This window comes from Ictalurus punctatus, chromosome 1 (genome assembly GCF_001660625.3).
Source record: "Ictalurus punctatus breed USDA103 chromosome 1, Coco_2.0, whole genome shotgun sequence".
NCBI classification, from domain to species: domain Eukaryota; kingdom Metazoa; phylum Chordata; class Actinopteri; order Siluriformes; family Ictaluridae; genus Ictalurus; species Ictalurus punctatus.
The window spans coordinates 34,912,856-34,933,629 of NC_030416.2; the positions used below are offsets into that span (position 1 = coordinate 34,912,856).

The 20,774-nt window shown below is 39.9% G+C and overlaps 1 protein-coding gene across 1 annotated transcript in view; it reads right to left on the reverse strand.

The window, feature by feature from the left end:
• Positions 1-18,565, reverse strand: part of myo3a (myosin IIIA) — a 95,086-nt gene extending 76,521 nt beyond the window's left edge. Inside the window, exons 1-3 of the mRNA XM_047158591.2 lie at positions 18,373-18,565; positions 11,486-11,669; positions 5,438-5,572 (exon numbers count right to left, since the gene is read on the reverse strand). Coding sequence (XP_047014547.1) covers positions 5,438-5,572; positions 11,486-11,669; positions 18,373-18,392 — 339 coding nt within the window. The 5' untranslated portion in view covers positions 18,393-18,565. The remainder of the gene's footprint in view (positions 1-5,437; positions 5,573-11,485; positions 11,670-18,372) is intronic.
• Positions 18,566-20,774: the final 2,209 nt, after the last annotated feature.

Consider the following 20,774-nt stretch of genomic DNA (forward strand, 5'->3'; position numbering starts at 1 on the left):
GGTTTAACATCGCATCCGAAAGACCGTGTCCCGTCACTATACTGGGGCGTTAGGCCCCACACAGACCACAGGGTGAGCGCCCCCTGCTGTCCTCACTAATACCACTTCCTCCAGCAACCTTAGTTTTCCCCATGAGGTCTCCCATCCAGGTACTGGCCAGATTCAACCCTGCTTAGCTTCAGTGGGAAACTGAAGGGAGGTATGGCTCTGGCGACCAACGTACTGTATGTCCAACTTAGCTAACATTAGACGAGTGTATAGTGAACATTAGTTACTCGTATTTACCAAAGTTTCGACCGGAATAGACAAAAATACAAATAATTGTCAAATCTAACATTGTACAAAATATATTCATTGTAAAGATAAATTTTTTTAAATGTAGAAAATGTCGGCCATTTTGTAAAAACGCTATTGAAAACATACGGTTATGCGTTGTGTGTTGTTGTTTTTTTTTTTTTTAATTGTTTGCGGCGTTTTTGGTTTTTTTCTGCGGGACTACGTATTCTTCCTCTTCAGGGTCGGCAGGTCCTAATAATGTTCCAGAAGAAGAATCGGTGCTCCTATTATTCAGGTTAAAATCCAACGCATGCTGATTTATTACAGCAGTATTTGCTTGGGGTTGGACAAAACAGACATAACTTTATTAATCAGGAAAGATCAAACATAACATTCGGTCATACACAATGCCAATTTTCAATTCAAATCTAATGGTGAATGCATTGGGAAAGCCATTAGCGTAGAGCAACAAACAAACTGGAAGTCTTGTTCCAGTAATGAAGTGCTACACCCATGAGCCTGCTGTAGTCATTACCCCCGTAGTATAAGGCAAAATGGACGACTTTTACACAACAGCACCGTTGCTTTGAAGTGAGGGTGAGGAGTCGGGGGCCTTAAAGGCTGAGGCGCTGCCAAAAGCAGATGAAAGCTCCGGGATCTCTCTGTAATTAGAAGGCAGCGTACAAAAGAGATAGACAGACAGACGCGCAATCACTGCAGCTGATCAGGAGCCAACAAAGCCGAGGACGCAATTTAGCACCGTTCCTCTAGGTAATCAGCGGCCTCCCAGAAACCTTCTGAAATATGGAAAATTATAGTTCACACAAGAGGGCAGGACGGTAACCATGGCAATTGAACCCCTGTCATTATGCCCCGCCCCCCTTCTGTCATTGTCATGCCCCCCCCCCCAATCTCATCCATCTCTTGTGCTAAACTGCAGCCGGTTTGAGTTGCAGAGTGTGGCTTTTGCATTCGAGAGTTTGCATACAGAGATGCAAAGCTCTATCTGGAAAAAAAAAAAGGGAGACTAAAGACCTTGAGCAACTGACAGGACAACGAAAAAAAGGAAAAGGTCAGCACTTTATATGAAGGTTATTTACTGCATTCGATCACATTCATAAATGGTAAATACACGACACACAATTACACGACACACTCGGGTCGACCTAAAGCACTGCTTCTTTCTTTCCAATTTTTTCTTAGCTATTTATTTTTTAAGGTACATAGCAAGACTGTCCCTTTAAGAACTGCCTCCACCTCATCACGTCATCACCCCACCCCAAGCACAAGCAGATTGGTTTGGTGTCCCACTTTCACTGAACTTGAGCTAATTGAAAGAGACAGTTTCGAGTTTATATACCAGCTCCACAGAGAAGAAAGCATTGTGACAAATCTGCCACAATATATATATATATATATATATAAAGCAGGGTTGAGTCTGGCCAGTACCTGGATGGGAGACCTCCTGGGGAAAACTAAGGTTGCTGGAGGAAGTGGTATTAGTAAGGCCAGCAGGGGGCGCTCACCCTGTGGTCTGTTTGGGGCCTAATGCTACAGTATAGCGACGGAGGGGCACTATAGTGTAAAAACAGCACCGTCTTTCGGATAAGACGTTAAAGAGTGACTCTCGGTGGTCATTAAAAATCCCAGGACACTTATGGTAAAAGAGTAGGGGTGTAACGGTGAAATTCCCCCGTTGGTCGCTCTCTATCATGGCCTCCTAATAATCCCCTTCTCTGAATGGGCTACATCACTCTCTCCTCTCCACTAGTAGCTGGTGTGTGGTGGGCGTTCTGGCGCAATATGGCTGCCGTCACATCATCCAGGTGGATCCTATACACTCAGTATTAGTGGTGACATTCATTCATAGTGTGTATAGACGTAGTAAATAAAGCGGTTATTCAAAAAATATTAGCAGCTTCTTTAGTGTTCTCATTATTATTCTCATCTTACATTGTAACAGTAACCGGACTCTCCGTTAATAGCCACTGTTTCAGAAAATGTACGTGACCTTTCATGTAAAGTGTTTTTAAACATTGAAAATATTTATTTATTTATTTACTTGTTTGTTTGTTTATTTGCTTGATTTTTCTTCTTCTTAATGAATAACGTTCTTTTAAATTCTTTATTTTTTTTTAGCTATCTGTCTGACTTTTCATTTATTTGTGTAGTTAGTTATTAATTATAATTGAGTTAAACTGTCATGGTATCTTTTAACCTTAACGATGTGAGCAGGAATCAGTCTATCTATCTATCTATCTATCTATCTATCTATCTATCTTTCTATCTTTCTATCTATCTTTCTATCTTTCTATCTTTCTGTCTGTCTGTCTGTCTGTCTGTCATTTTTGTAAAGTTATTTGAGTTTAAAGGGTCTTGGTGCATATCTTCTGACCTGATGAAAATTTGGAGTATAGGTGTGAGCAGGACTGAATGGATTGATTAAATGATTGATGGATTGATTGGTTTATTTAATTGGTTGATTGATTTGTTGATTGATTGATTGGTTTAATTTGTTGATTGATTGATGGATTGATTGATTGGTTGGTTGATTGATTGATTGGTTGGTTGATTGATTTATTGATTGGTTGATTGATTCATTGATTGATTGATGGGTTGATTGATTAGTTGATGGGTTGATTGATTGATGGATTGATTGATTGGTTGGTTGACTGATTTATTGGTTGGTTGATTGATTGATTCATTGATTGATTGATGGGTTGATTGATTAGTTGATGGGTTGATTGATTGATTGATGGGTTGATTGATTGATTGATGGGTTGATTGATTAGTTGATGGATTGATTGATTGATTGATGGATTGATTGATTGGTTGGTTGATTTATTTATTGGTTGGTTGATTGACGCATTGATTGATTCATTGATTGATTCATTGATTGATTGATGGGTTGATTGATTTATTGATTGATTGGTTGATTGTTTGTTTCTCAGCCAATTTTGTTTGTACTTGTCTGTGTTATTCTCAAATGAACATAATTAGGTGAACATAGCTCCATCTCAATCAACAACCAAAAGTCTGATTTAATATTTTATTCTGATCTATTGTCTTATCATTAAACCGTTTCTGTAATCATCTCCCCTTTATTACTCGACTATACAATATAAAATGCAATTAGGGTGACATGAGGATCCTAATTTCCATTCTCAAGCCTCGATCAAGTCGGCAATAAACGCACAGGGCTCCCTGTAAAACGAGACAACTTAAAGTCCATTCTGTGCCGGTCTCTCACTTTCATATTCTCGCTGCCGGTAGAAACAGGTAAAAGCAAGAGGTCAAAGTTCAGGGACACTAAGACACGCAAACGGACACGCAGTAATGGTAGAACACGCCGTCGGCCTCGGTTGCCCTCGATTTCTCAGCTGCCAAGCCTGTGGCATTTCCAAATGCCTCGGGAGGAAGTGGAATGTGAAATATGGTGAACTGAGAGGCGACGTTTTCTCACCACTGAGAAATAACAACCGGGTGTCCTTTAACCTACTCCTTCAACCGGGTGTCCTTTTACAAATACTGCAACATAACTGGGGTGGTATTTCGCTAAAGGGAGCTGTTCCAACACAACCGTCACAGCTAATAATAATAATAATAATAATAATAATGTAAAAAATCATGACATACTGTACTTACTTCAGCCTGTTGGGTTTTACCAGCTTTGCTACAGGCTTTATCAGAAATAAGGCATGGAAACAGGTAGGAATAAACAAATAGGTAGGTTCAGGTTGTGCTGTTATAGGAAAACAATCAATGACATTGCGGTATGACGAAGGAGAGTTACTGTCACTACACGAAATGTTATTCGTGGCACTTCTTCGGATGTTTTATTCCTCTTATAACACAGCAATTTGCCAACGATTACGACTTCCACTGCTTTTATTTTATAAGAAGGATTCGTCTTGTACTTTTATCCATTTATAGCTACATCTAATGTTCTGGAACGCCCACTGAACAATGTATCTCCTGCTCTCATTTACGTTACAGCAGCTATAAACTAAGTAAAAGTCGCTCCGTCAGCAGCATCAAAGCTTTTTTTCTCAAAGATGTGAAGATGTGGAAAAACAGCTTTACCTCTGAATGGCGCTGAGCAAAGTGCTGACACTGGAGACTCCTTCCGTACATCTTAAATAAATGTCAACTCATATATATATATATATATATATATATGTTTATGTGGACCATCTGACATACAAGACCCTGCGAACAAACTGTGATATAGGTGCTACTGGGTGTGGCTCTTACTGAAGATATAAGAATAACTGAAAAGTACACCATAGCTTGATCGCTATAACATACTGTTGTACCACAAGCTATTGTTTATTTCATGTATATTTACTTACACTGAAGTAATCGGCCTGTTTTACTGCTCATCAGAAGTGTTTTATAGCAGAGGCAGGAAGAGCAATCCAGATACTACTGTAGCTGCCATGTTTTCTCTCCACACACACACACACACACACACACACACACACATCTTGTTGCCGTGAAGTCCATCACATCCACGCCGTGGCCGTGACATTAACAAATTAACATAGTCACCACATATTTAAATGATGTTTGCTTAAATGCCAAATGAATACACTTAAATATCCAGCACGTTATTAACCACTGGCGTTCCAGCCAGGATGTGTTCCCACCTCACTTCCAGGATAAATTCAAGATCCGCCGTGACCTTAACCCGGATAGAATGCTTACTGAACGTGAACGAATGTTACCAACTCTTAATAATCAGATCGGCTGGAGTAAACATTGCCGAATATCACACCTCGATTTACTCGCTCACTTGAGCCACACCTCCAGCGCTCTGATTCGCTGGCTTATTAACCACGACGAGCCCTGCCTCCTGATCACACGAACCTGTTTCAAGTCTCACACAGGGCATGAGACGGGAGTGGATTAGCTCAAATACAGGTCGGCGATCGCAAATCAGATGGGATTACAAAGTAGACCGATAACACAGATCCGGTCATAAAAATACACACACCGCGAGCGAGCAGGCGTGAAAGTGCGCTAGAGCGTGGACTCTGCGTTTACTCACTTGTCAGATGCTTTCATTCAAAATGTCATCAAACCCTCCATCAATCTAAACAACCTAAAGACATCTTATATAACACACTCCAGGCACTTGGGAGAACTTGTGGTGTTTTACCTCCAGCACTAACCACAGCTGGTCTCCGGTTTTAGGATCTATCTTGTAGAACATGCCAAAGAACTTCACCACGTTGGGGTGATCGGAGAGCGCTTTCAGGATGTTGTACTCTGCCTCGATCTCCTCATCGATATCCTGAAACAAGAGAAGGGAGTGAAAGTCAGCTCTGAAGATTAGATGTGACACCTTGTAGTGTGAGAGTAATTACAGAGAAGAGTCGTGGGTGGTTTCAGATTCTTCCACTTTTATGGAGGTTTACACTGTTAAATGGATGAACGAATGAGTGAATGAAAGAATGAGTGAATGAACAGATGGACGGACCGTCGGGCGGAAAAAACGTAAAGTGAAGGAAAGAGTGAGTGAGTGAATGAATGAATGAATACATGAAAGTGTGAATGGGTGGACGAATGAATTGAGTGAATGAATAAGCCAGAGAGTGAATGAATGAAAGAATGGGCATGAATGAATGCATAAATGAATGAGTGAATGAATGGATGAATGAATAATTGACCTGGGAGAATGATTGAACGAACGAACGAATGGAATAACGGACGAACGAACGGATGAATGAATGAATGCGTGAGTGAAAGAAAGAATCCACGAACGAACGAACGAGTGAGTGAGAATGAATAAGTAAATAAAATAATGTGAACAAAAGAATGTGAGTGGAAGGATGAGTGCAGGAGTGAATAAGTGAGTGAATGAAAGAATGAGTGAGAGAATGGGTGAATGAATGGAGGGACGAATGGAATAATGAATGAATGAATGTGACTGCATGAATAAATAAGTCAGTGAAACGAAGAGTCGATGAATGAACGAATGAGTGAGTGAACAAGTGAATGAACAAGTGAATGCGAATGAATAAGTACATGAAATCATGAGTGAACAAAAGAATGTGAGTTGAAGGATGAATGAATGAGTGAATAAGTGTGTGAGTGAATGAGTGAATGGGTGAATTGATTAATACGTGTGTGTGTGTGTGTGTGAATGGATGAATGAATGGGTGAATTGATGAATAAGTGACTGGAATTGGTGAATGAATGAATAAGTGACTGGAAGAATGAACGGACAAAAGAGTGGTAGTAGAAGAATGAATGAACGAATGAGTGAGTGAATGAATGAACAAGTGAATGCGAATGAATAAGTACATGAAATCATGAGTGAACAAAAGAACGTGAGTTGAAGGATGAATGAATGAGTGAATACGTGTGTGAGTGAATGAGTGAATGGGTGAATTGATTAATACGTGTGTGTGTGTGTGAATGAATGGATGAATGAATGGGTGAATTGATGAATAAGTGACTGGAAGAGTGAACGGACAAAAGAGTGGTAGTAGAAGAATGAATGAATGAGTGAGTGAGAGAATGAAGGGATGAACGAGTGAAAGAAAGAACGGGCGAATGAATGAAAAAGTGAGTGGTTAAATGAATGAATGAATGAATGAATGAATGAGTGAGTGAGTGAGTGAGTGAATGAACACACTCCAGACATTCAATTCTACCACCAGTCTTCTCTCTCTCTCTCTCTCTCTCTCTCTCTCTCTCTCTCTCTCTCTCTCTCGCTCTCCCTCAAAAAAAGACTTTCAAATGGACACTTTACAAAGCACCGTGACCGTTACAAAGCAAGACTCCCTCCATCAATGTTCAATAAAATTAAATAAACATCTCCTAGCAATAAACTTCCCCGCATCAACGATTACACGTTTCCCTTCATTAACAAACATGCTTTTTAAACTACTACCGTTACTATAGAAACGGTACTAGCCCCCTAATATTATTATTATTAGCCTAAATAGTCCCATTGAGGGAATTATTTAATATTAAATAAACTATCCAAGTTGCTCTTCGTTTTTGTTTAAGGAATAGTCCGTTGTCTTGTTCTGTTCTGTTTTTTAAAGTAATCGGATCATAGAATAAACACATCTGCGTTTAACACTCGGGACGCATGTGTCTGGTACATAACGCACACACACCGCGTTATAAACATTTATACCGCAGCGCTGTGGAGTTCTGGATTCCGATTGGTCAGAATCCGGGTGTCGAGTACTCTTCTAAACCCTGACTGAAGTTCAGTACGCTTGTTGTACTACGTTATTGTTTCTATAGTGACAGCTCGTTCACAGGGACTTCCAAATAAACCGATTTAAACACTGCCATGGTGAAGTTTAATGGAAGGAGTCTCCAGTGTCAGCTCTTTGTAACGATCGGTTTTCTGACACAGCTTTTTGTGAGTGACAACAGGAACATTCCTTAGCATTAAACGTTAAGAGAAACGGATAACGCATACAGCGTGTTGTTCTTTAATAAACGAACATGGTTAGCATTAATAAACTGCTGTAGTATAAGAGGAATGCTGTGGAAGTGCTGTTTTAGAACAATAATGAACTCTGGTGTAGGGACCGTCACCTGCTCAGTGCTTATTTTCCTACAACGGCAAGCGTTTTATTTCCGACATGATTGTATTAATTGTTTGTGACGAGCTTGTGAGTCGCACGCAGTGTTCAGTGCGTCACCGCTCTCTGTGCTTTATTAAACAGTGCGTCATGGCCGCCGGATTTGCGCTACTTTACCTGATTGTATTACACATCCTGAAAGAGTAACATCCTAAAACCACTCAGCTATTTAATCCATGTTATGTGTATTCAGTGTTAATTAAGATTACACGGAGCTGACTAAAGAGCAGTGGCTCTTACCACACACAAACATTCACAATAGTAAACAACCATAAACAACAATAAACAACCAAAACACATCAAACACAACAAGAAAGAAATCAGAAAATACTCATCATCCACATTAAACAATGAGCTGAATGATTACACTGAGAAAACCATAATGTGTGTGTGTGTGTGTGTGTGTGTGTGTGTGTGTGTGTGCGTGTGAAATGAGCTCTTTACAGATTATTGGAAAAGGTGCAGACAGGAAGTGATGTCATTAGAGCTTGACAATGGCGTTTCTTTCTGCTGCCATCATCAGAATGACATTTAAAGTCATTTCCTGTTGTCCAGTCGCGACAAAGCCGCAGTCCCAGCCATGTCGCCATGGAGATATGAATAATAACTAATGGAATAATAAATGAATATACAGACGGTGTAATGAAGGACGGTGTGACCTTTACTACGATGCTCTCGCTGTTTAAAATAAGTGTCGTTTCTAACGTAGCGCTGAAATAAAAAGCAAAGCCGACACACAACAACTCCACACCGCACACACGCTGCGTTACCACCGCCCTCACTACACACCGTCTGACTTTTAACTTAGCACGTAAATTAGCTTAGCATGTAGATTAGACCAAAAATGTATTGACTTATTGTGCGAATTAGCTTATTTTACGGATTAATTTAGATTTATTCAGTTTGTGGATTCATTTAGCTTGTAGATTACCAACTTGTGAATTAATTTATCTTGAAGATTAACTTAGCTTGAGAATTATTTTAGCTGGAAGATTACTTTAGCTTGAGAATTATTTTAGCTGGAAGAATAACTTAGCTTGAGAATTATTTTAGCTTGAAGATTAATTTAGCTTGAGAATTATTTTAGCTTGAAGATTAATTTAGCTTGAGAATTATTTTAGCTTGAAGATAAACAAAGCTTGTAGATTAATTTAGCTTGAGAATTATTTTAGCTTGAAGATAAACAAAGCTTGTAGATTAATTTAGCTTGAGAATTATTTTAGCTTGTGAATTAATTTATCTTGTAGATTACAATCTTGTGAATTAATTTATCTTGTAGATTAATTTAGCTTGAGAATTATTTTAGCTTGTAGATTAATTTAGCTTGTGAATTAATTTATCTTGTAGATTAATTTAGCTTGAGAAATATTTTAGCTTGTAGATTAACAAAGCTTGTAGATTAATTTAGCTTGAGAATTATTTTAGCTTGTAGATTAATTTAGCTTGAGAATTATTTTATCTTGTAGATTAATTTAGCTTGAGAAATATTTTATCTTGTAGATTAACAAAGCTTGTAGATTAATTTAGCTTGAGAATTATTTTAGCTTGTAGATTAATTTAGCTTGTGAATTATTTTAGCTTGTGAATTAATTTATCTTGTAGATTACAATCTTGTGAATTAATTTAGCTTGTAGATTAATTTAGCTTGAGAATTATTTCAGCTTGAAGATTACCATTTTATGAATTATTTCAGCTTGTAGATTACCATCTTGGCAATTCATTTAGCTTGAAGACTAACAAAGTTTGTCGATTAATTTAGCCTGTGAATTAAATTAATTTATAGATGAAGTTAGCTACTGAATTGACTTAGTTTGTGAATTCATTTAGCTTGCAGATTAATTAAACTTGCCAATTAGCCGAGCTTGTGAATAGACTTAGTTTACGGATTCAATTAATCTGTGAATTATCTTAGCGTGTTAATTCACTTGTGAATAAACGTATTACTGGATCTTTAACAGGTGTTTCAAATGCAACTGCTAAAAAACCTTTAGCATTTATTGTGCTTTTTGGTTGCTGACAAGGTGCACATTTGCTAGCATGGAGAACTGCTCTGATCTTTTGTAGCTATGTTCAAAAACCAAACAAGTTAGTTCCTGTTGTCACCTACGTTATAGCAGCTATAAACACTCGCTCCCTCGCCAACCTCTCTTTTCTTCTCTCTCTTGAAGTTAATAAGACAAAAATGCCAGCTTGTCATGTTAATGAGGAACCAGAAAGCGTAACCTCTGTCCTGAAAATGTACAGCTTTACTCCTGAAACGTCTTCTGTAAATATCTAGTAAACATCTGTTTACAGAAAACTTTCATTTCAATGATAACTTTTTTTTCCTCTGTTAAATAACACCATATTTATTTACATAGTTCATTCATTAGTAGCCTTAGATGCTGTAGATGATCTTCCTCACGTACAAGTAGTTTTAGAAATCCCATAAGCCTTAGATTTGAAATGAACTGCAGCTGCACTGCTGTCAGAGCCGCTGTTACAGAACAAACACCTTCTGACCAATCAGAATCCAGCATTCAACAGCACCGTGCTGTAAGGCTGACGTATATAGATGTACGCATAGCCCTTAGGAGTGTTGCGTAAATGAATGAAATTCGATGACGTACACTTGGATTAAATGAAAACTAAAACTGTGCGATGTTAGAGCGAGAGAACGAGGTGCGGCATTTCTAAATCTGCGGTCTAAACCCCTGACGAGGGCACAGGGACCTGCACACGCGTGCATATCGGGGGCGCGAAGACCTCTTTAGCTGCGGGACGTTAAATCTGGCGTTGTTTAATAGAGTCCATCTGAGTCGTTCTGTATACAGCAGCAGTGACTGGACGCTTCTGCTTTCCAGACCTGGAAAGGGTGAACGAGAGGAGACTTAATGAATATAAACAGCACCTTTCACCCTTACGGCCATTTCACCATGATTAAACAGAGGTATATTCAGCTACGGAGAGAGAGAGAGAGAGAGAGAGAGAGAGAGAGAGAGGAGAGAGACAGAGAGAGAGGAGAGAGACAGAGAGAGAGAGAGAGAGAGAGAGAGAGAGAGAGAGGGGAGAGAGAGAGAGAGAGAGAGAGAGAGAGAGAGAGAGGAGAGAGACAGAGAGCAACAGAGGAGAGAGAGAGAGAGAGAGAGAGACAGGAGAGAGAGATCGAGAGAGGGAGGGGAGAGAGAGAGAGAGATCGAGAGAGAGAGAGAGAGAGAGAGAGATCGAGAGAGAGAGAGAGAGAGAGAGAGAGAGAGAGAGAGAGAGAGACTGCAGTGTATTTCTCAGATACAGGTGTGCACGTCCTAATATGCCAAAATGACAGGCATGAAAAATGTCTATGACAGCTTTAGCACAGTGTGAGTGAGGACTAACACACCACAAGACATGCACACGGTCCAGAGATGAAAACACACACACACACACATACACACACATACACACAGACACACACACACACACATGCATATGTGCTAGGGGTGTGCAAACTTTTGTATTAAATTGTGAAGTTTTGATGTGACGTCATGGTTTCAGATGGAGTTGTAATTGTGTGTATATCACGGTCACGGTCAGGGTTAGGGTTAGGGTTCTGTTTTGACGTACGGCGTGTGACTCACGTGAACGGGATCCAGAACTTTGACAGCCGCCTCGCTGCCGTTGATCTTATTCAGCACTTTGTACACTTTGCCGTAGGTTCCTTTTCCGATCGTCTTGGTGATTTCCCAGGTGTCAGAAGGATCGGGAAAGCTGTCAAAGACGATGGATTTGCCCGACTGAGGAAACATTTTCTTAAGAGATCTCCTGTGTACACAACACACACAACAGATTCGGTCATTAACTCAATCTTCCAAACAACACACACGCGCTAACGCCTAATGTTCTGTCCTAACCCTAACCCTAAACCTAACCCTAAACCTAACCCTAACATTAAACCTAACCCTAAACCTAACCCTAACATTAAACCTAACCCTAAACCTAACCATAAACCTAACCCTAAATCTAACCCTAACTCTAAACCTAACCCTAACCCTAAAGCTAACCCTAACCATAACCCTAACCATAACCCTAAACCTAAACCTAACCATAAACCTAACCCTAACCCTAAATCTAACCCTAACCCAAACAACACACACGCGCTAACGCCTAATGTTCTGTCCTAACCCTAACCCTGAACCTAACCCTAACCCTAATCTAACTCTAACCATAACCCTAAACATAACCCTAAACCTAACCCTAACCCTAACCATAAACCTAACCCTAACCCTAATCTAACCCTATCCATAACCCTAAACATAACCCTAACCCTAAATCTAACCCTAAACCTAACCATAAACCTAACCCTAACCCTAAATCTAACCCTAAACCTAACCATAAACCTAACCCTAACCCTAAATCTAACCCTAAACCTAACCATAAACCTAACCCTAACCCTAAATCTAACCCTAACCCTAACCATAAACCTAACGCTAACCCTAATCTAACCCTATCCATAACCCTAAACATAACCCTAACCCTAAATCTAACCCTAAACCTAACCATAAACCTAACCCTAACCCTAAATCTAACCCTAACCCTAAACTTAACCATAAACCTAACCCTAGCCCTAAATCTAACCCTAACCATAACCCTAAACATAACCCTAAACCTAACCCTAAATCTAAACCTAACCATAAACCTAACCATAAACCTAACCCTAACCCTAACCCCTAACCCTAACCATAAACCTAACCCTAAATCTAACCCTAACCATAACCCTAAACATAACCCTAAACCTAAACCTAACCCTAACCCCAACCATAAACCTAACCCTAAATCTAACCCTAACCCTAACCCTAACCCCCTAACCCTAACCATAAACCTAACCCTAAATCTAACCCTAACCATAACCCTAAACATAACCCTAAACCTAAACCTAACCCTAACCCCAACCATAAACCTAACCCTAAATCTAACCCTAACCATAAACCTAACCCTAACCATAACCCTAAACATAACCCTAAACCTAAACATAACCCTAACCCCAACCATAAACCTAACCCTAACCCTAAACCAAACCATAAACCTAACCCTAAATCTAACCCTAACCATAAACCTAACCCTAACCCTAAATCTAACCCTAACCATAACCCTAAACATAACCCTAAACCTAAACCTAACCCTAACCCTAAACCTAACCCTAAATCTAACCCTAACCATAAACCTAACCCTAACCCTAACCCTAAACCTAACCCTAAATCTAACCCTAACCCTGGATCAAAACTACAAGAAAAACTACAAGAACAATACTACCGATGTGAAATTAAGTAGAGATACTTGCAGTAACATGCGCCTCAAGTGAAAGTCTTGTATTTATATCTCCTGTTGAGTTAAAGTACAAAACGTACCTGCTTTTTAATGTATTGTATTAAGTGTCGATAAAGTTATTTGAGCGATATTATTACTTTGATGGCGATCATGCACAAGGAAACGACCTCCTCGTGTCCGTCTGCACCGAATGAACCGGCCCATCATGAAACTGTAGTTCGACTTCAATTCAATTGTACTTATATAGCGCTTCTAAAACTGGACAAAGCAGCTTTACAGAAGTCAGGATACACTGACATATATATATATATATATATATATATATATATATACAAGCAGGACATTTTGCTTTGAAATGTAGCGAGGTAAAAAGGCGAAAGTCTGCGAAAATGGAAGTACACATACCTAAAGAATAACAAAACAGTAACGAATTACATGTACTTCCTGTGTGTGTGTGTGTGTGTGTGAAGTCGAAGAAAAATCAAACACACCACCTTCTCATGCTCATGCAAATTTAGCATGAGATTGAGTTTTTCAGACTTTGGCTTACAAATGTCCAGTGAAGCGTCATGGGCCGCAGGTTCTTCAGACAGATGGTCTGCTAATACTGGACGAGATTTAAAATCTGGCTCGGTGCTCAGAAGATTTCAAATTTGGCTTAGGCTCAGGCCTTACGATTTACGAGTTAAGGACGTGAAGAGAGATTGCTGTCGTTGTTGTTTTTCTCTCTCTTTGTGATGAGTTCCTACTCGGCTTGTTACATCCAGATCCTCGTCGAACCACATTCCAGGCCAATCCGAACATTACACCATTTCCAATCACCAGACTATTAGTCAGCTCGTTCGGGACTCTCATTATTTGGACTATACAGCATACAGTATATTCAATCCACCATCACAGTCACAGTGCAACGTTTTGCCATCGCTTACAAGTCTGGTCTTCTGTTACTGAACTCTGCGTCGGTAATTTGACTTCCGTCTCTGTGCCTCGCCGGGCGTTTTGAATAGAGATGGAACAATACCCACTTTTCCTTGCGCGATATCGATACTGATCCTGGGGCTTTGAGTATGAACCGATACCGAGACCACCTGATATTTGTTTTGCTTTAAAAAACGACAAAGCTTAAAGGTGCATTAGGTAAGATTAATTAAACTGTCCACGATCAGGTCTCTAGCGGACCTGATGTTCGCGAAGCTCCGCCCCATAGAGTGGCCCTCAGAGTGTCTATACGATGACTGACAGGAGGCGTATCCAAAAACAAACGAGCATCCCGGACCGGAAGTCGGTTTTCTAATCGGGTTTTCTCGACGAGTTATCACGTTATAGCACGTTCCACATATCCGTCAGGTTATTCCTCCTACAAGAAAGGATTTTAAAAAAATAAAAAATTGACTATTGTATAAATACAGGAAAAAAATATATACAATTTAAACAAAACCGCAGCTTTTTTTCCCCCAGTTAAACTCTTTAAAATCAATCACATACTATACATTAGAAGTATATCGTATATATATATATATATATATATATATATATATATATATATATATATATATATTTTTTTTTAAAAAGGTATAATGTATAAATATAAGAAGAATTAATATGTAAATATTTCCAGCTCCCCAAAACCTTCTCCAAATTCAATTCCAATCTTTTTTTTCCTTTGTTACAGGATTTGATTTTTCTCTAATGTACGTTCCACCGTTTATTTATTCATATATTTATTTATTGCTGGTATCGTCGCGATACTGATCCAATACCCAGTATTGCATCAGCACCATGTCTAGTTTTGACCCCATCCATTTGTTATTTTGGATTTGTCCTGCGTTTGTATCCAAATCCCTCGGCGTTCATCGTTACAGATCCAAACCCAGGTCCAAGCTTTTCTTCTCACCTCATTAGTATATATTCCAGTGCAGCGACACAATCATGAGTATGTGGTGTGAATATTTATTGATTGATTGATTGATTGATTGATTGATTTATTACTGCATGGCTGTTCTGTTTCACTCAGGTGCAACTAATCCAGATGTTACGTTTTTGTGATCAGTTACAGCACCAAATATTTTTTTTCAGAACGGCACTGAAGGAAGGTAGAAGCAGTACTGTAGACTATATACTGTAGCATGTAATAAAGATATATGCGAGATGTTCCCAGGAATCAATTTCTGACATTTTCCACTAGCTCTGAAAACCACAAACGTTCCTTTTGTGCACGTAAAGTTACACATGTCCCCCATGTCGACTAAATCTGATCATAAACAGGAAGGATACAGCGCTGTTTCCTCTATTTATACGTGACATGATACGAGGTCTAATCAGATCACGCTGGATTCACAGAACGCTTCCACTCTGGGATGATTGTAACTGAACCCAGAAGCCTGCATGAATAAAATACATCTCCTAAAGATGTGAGTGCGGATGAGTGACACTGCTGAAACATTCATGATGGTTTTAAAATTTAAACGTGATACAAAATCACACCGCTGACGTCCAACGGAGAAAGAAGTCAAGCAGCACGTCTGTAGCGTTGTTCCATTACATAACAGTCACTTGGATAGATCTAGCAGCTACTTCCTGATAACAAAACACAAATACTGTATGGGCTAATTATAGACTGTACGTTTACCTTACATCGTCTTTTTAAGGTTCCTAAGGTGACCGTTTTGAGGAGCATCGTGGTGAAGGTAAGGAGTGAGAGAAAGTCAGGCAGGCCTTCTGATGTGTAGTGGAGCGATAATGCTAATCTCAGCAGCTAGGCTGTATAGTGTAGCAGCAGGATTAAGAGGAATTAGCAAGGGTCGTACTGTTACCTTTTCCCCATTTAGGCTCCTGTTCAAAGCTTGTTAGGAGGCTTATGCAAGGTCACTACTTTCTTCTGAATGAATATTTCACACTGTACAGAGTGCAGAATAATATTGGAGTCAAATATGCAGTGCCCTCCACTAATATCGGCACCCTCGGTAAATACGAGTAAAGAAGGCTGTGGAAATTTGTCTTTATTGTTTAACCTTTTGGTCTTTCGTTCAAAAAATTCACAAAAATACTCTGCGCTCATGGATATCAAACAATTGCAAACACAACACAGGTTTATCTAAAATATCTTTGTTAAATATGTGGACTCTCCTCTTCAGTTCACCCCACAGGTGTTCTATGGGGTTCGGGTCAGGGGACTGGGAGGGTCAGGGCAGGAGCTTGATGTTGTGGTCAGTAAACCATTTCTGTGTTGATTCTGATGATGTTTTGGATCATCGTCCTGCTGGAAGATCCGACCACGGCCCATTTGAATCTTTCTGTCAGAGGCGGTCAGGTCTTCATTTAATATCTGTTGATATTTGATGGAGTCCATGATGCCATGTATCCTAACAAAATGTCCAGGTCCTCTGTCAGAAAAACAGACCAAAACATTAAAGATCCTCCTCCATATTTAACCGTGGGCATGAGGGACTTTTCCATACGGCTACCTCTCTGTGTGCTCCAAAACCTCCTCTGTGTTTATTACCAAAAAGCTTTATTCTGGTTTCATCTGACCGTAGAACCCGATCCCATTTGAAGTTCCAGTAGTGTCGGCACACTGAAGACGCTCGAGTTTGTGTTTGGATGAGAGTAGAGGCTTTTTTCTTCAAACCCTTCCAAACAGCTTGTGGTGATGTCGGTGACTTCAGATTGTAGTTTTGGAGACTTTCTGACCCCAAGACACGACTAACTTCTGCAACTCTCCAGCTGTGATCCTTGGAGATGTTTTATCCACTCGAACCGTCCTCTTCACAGTGCGTTGAGACGATACAGACGCACGTCCAATTCCAGGTCGATTCATAACATTCCCAGTCGAATGGAACTTCTTCATTATTGCCCTGATGGTGGAAATGGGCGTTTTCAATGCTTGTACTATTTTCTTATAGCCACACCCCATTTTGTGAAGCTCAACAACCTTCTGCCGGACATCACAGCTGTATTCCTCGCTCTTACACATTGTTATGAACGACTAAGGGAATCTGTCCTATGTGTTACCTCATATTTATACCCCTGTGAAACAGGAAGTCATGGTTGTACAATTTCCTGTTCCTAGTCACCCAGGTGTACTAAAAAAAAAAGTAAAATATCAACGGGAGTACACTTCCATGTATTTTCTCATATGAATTCATAGTGGTGCTAATAGTTGTGGCACACATATATTTAACAAAGTTTTTTTTAATAAACCTGTGTTGTGTTTGCAATTGTTTAATATCCATGAGAGCAGAGTATTTCTGTGAATCCTTATAAACAAAAGATTAAAAGGTTAAACAATAAAAACTATTTTTCACAGCCTTCACAACTCATATTTACCAAGGGTGCCAATATTAGTGGAGGGCACTGTGTATTAGTGCCTACCTATAAAAGCTGTACATTAGGTAATGCATGTCTTAAATAATGAATGGAGAGGTTGTACTCGGGACGTAACTGAAAACAAGGAAAACATGATACCCGATGTGTTCTAAACTAATCCGAATACACATATAGCGTACTACAGGTTTGTTTTTATTGATTTGATTTCGCTTACGTTGCCGATAAAGCCCACATGGTCTCCAAAATAAACGATAATAATTTAATTAACTTTAACAATATCATATTGTATGTTCATTCTGCATATTTTTCATTATTCTTAATTGAATGCGATCCATCATTATTCATCATTAGAAAATCGTCCAGGAAAATCATACGGATATTAGAATTAAAACGACGCCATGTTGACTTGCGACAGCGCTGTGTCCGAGCTACTACTTCCTGCCCAGACCACACCCACTTCTGATTCAAATCTGAGTACAGATGCGGATATTTATCGCACTATACAGATACAAATACAGATAGCTGCATTGCGTCACATGAGACCTAGCACGTGGTGCGTGTGTGTGTATGTGTTTGTGTGTGTGTGTGTGTGTGTGTGTGTGTGTGTATCTGAATGTGTGTTTGTTCAATTGAAATAATTCATTCATTCAGTCCAGCACACCTGAGTAAGGTAAGTGTTAGTTATTAACCAGGTGTGTAAAAGCATGTCTGTGTGTGTGTGTGTGTGTTGCAAATGAAAGGTTAGTACAGTATAAAATGCAAACTATTTCATAAACAACTCTAATATTTAACACATACACAGTGCCCTAAGAGTTACCTGACATAGCAAAACCCGCTAACGCACCATGAACAGAACCAAATAGTTCTCTCGTACCTGTTCCTGCCTGAAGTCATGTCTCCCTGCTTTACTCCTTTCACCACACACACACTTCAGACATCTTGAGAGAGAGAGCGAGAGAGAGAGAGCGAGAGCGCGCCTCTGATGATGTGAAACGCTCTAAAAGGACAAAGTTTACTGCTTGCTTAAAAGTGTAGGCAACTCGGGTTGCTGGAGGAAACAGGATCCGTAACGAGCCGAGAAAGAGAGAGAGAGAGAGAGAGAGAGAGAGAGAGAGAGAGAGAGAGAGGGGGAGAGAGAGAAAGGAGACTGGAGCTTGGCTAATCACGGCCACTCTCCAGGTTAAAGTTTCAGTTTAACGTAGGCATGCAAAGCAGGCCCGGGGGAGCAGACACACGCACACACACACACACACACACACACACGCACATACACATTCTCCCTAATGGATTCAGCACTTTAGACAGAACTGTGAATCTTATTTCGTATCTCACACACTACCAAGCAATATTATCATCACAAAGTGATTGTTAACATTAGGACTATAAGCTAAAGGATCTATTTTGAACAAGTCCTACAAGTCGACAGTCCAAGTGTCCCAGACTCTCCTGGATAATCTGACCTGAATACTGTAGATTCATACCCAAGAACTGCCCCTGTAATCATTTCCATCTTCAGTCCGCATTTTCTATCCCTGGCTTTTTTTTAGGGGTTAAAGGAAAGTGCTTCTGTTTAAAGCCAGTTGTCTGTCTAGACCCTACTGAAAAACCTCATCTCAGCATTATTAGTTAAACAGCAGAGCTTCTTTAGTAGAAGACTCATTGAGCTCCGCTGCAGGAAGGAGCGGTACAGGAGGTTGTTTGTACCAACTGCGATAACATTGTACAACAGATCAGCACTGTTCTGGGACACTATTTGCACTGAGGATACGATCATTGAACGATAGTCAAACTACCATAATCCATATCCATATGTATATGCACCGCCACAGTGCAGTAATCGAACTACCACCGTCCATAACCCATAATCCATATCCATATGTATATGCACCACCACAGTACAGTAGTCAAGCTACCACCATCCATAATCCATATCCATATGTATATGCACCACCACAGTACAGTAGTCAAGCTACCACCATCCATAATCCATATCCATATGTATATGCACCACCACAGTACAGTAGTCAAACTACCACCGTCCATAACCCATAATCCACATCCATATGTATATGCACCACCACAGTACAGTAATCAAACTACCACCGTCCATAATCCATATCCATATGTATATGCACCACCACAGTACAGTAGTCAAACTACCACCATCCATAATCCATATCCATATGTATATGCACCACCACAGTACAGTAGTCAAACTACCACCATCCATAATCCATATCCATATGTATATGCACCACCACAGTAGTCAAACTACCACTATACATAACCCATATCCACATCCATATGTATATGCACCACCACAGTACAGTAATCGAACTACCACCGTCCATAACCCATAATCCACATCCATATGTATATGCACCACCACAGTACAGTAATCAAACTACCACCGTCCATAACCCATAATCCATATCCATATGTATATGCACCGCCACAGTGCAGTAATCGAACTACCACCGTCCATAACCCATAATCCACATCCATATGTATATGTACCACCACAGTACAGTAATCGAACTACCACCGTCCATAACCCATAATCCACATCCATATGTATATGCACCACCACAGTACAGTAATCGAACTACCACCGTCCATAACCCATAATCCACATCCATATGTATATGTACCACCACAGTACAGTAATCGAACTACCACCGTCCATAACCCATAATCCACATCCATATGTATATGCACCACCACAGTACAGTAATCAAACTACCACCGTCCATAACCCATATCCACATCCATATGTATATGCACCACCACAGTACAGTAATCAAACTACCACCGTCCATAACCCATAATCCACATCCATATGTATATGCACCACCACAGTACAGTAATAGAACTACCACCGTCCATAACCCATAATCCACATCCATATGTATATGCACCACCACAGTACAGTAGTCAAACTACCACCATCCATAATCCATATCCATATGTACTGCCACAGTAGTCGAACTACCACCATCCATAATCCATATCCACATCCATATGTATATGCACCACCACAGTAGTTGAACTACCACCATCCATAACCCATATCCATATCCATATCGACCACCACAGTACATGAATGAATGTCTGTATATATATATATATATATACACACACACATTCATACAGTAAATATTTGTTATTCTGATTGGCTGTCAGACATTTCGAGGTGTGCAATAATTCTTCAGTGAATGCACAGCTAAAGTAGTTCCAGTCAGGTCTTGACCGCATTACAGCTCCATATCACTTCGC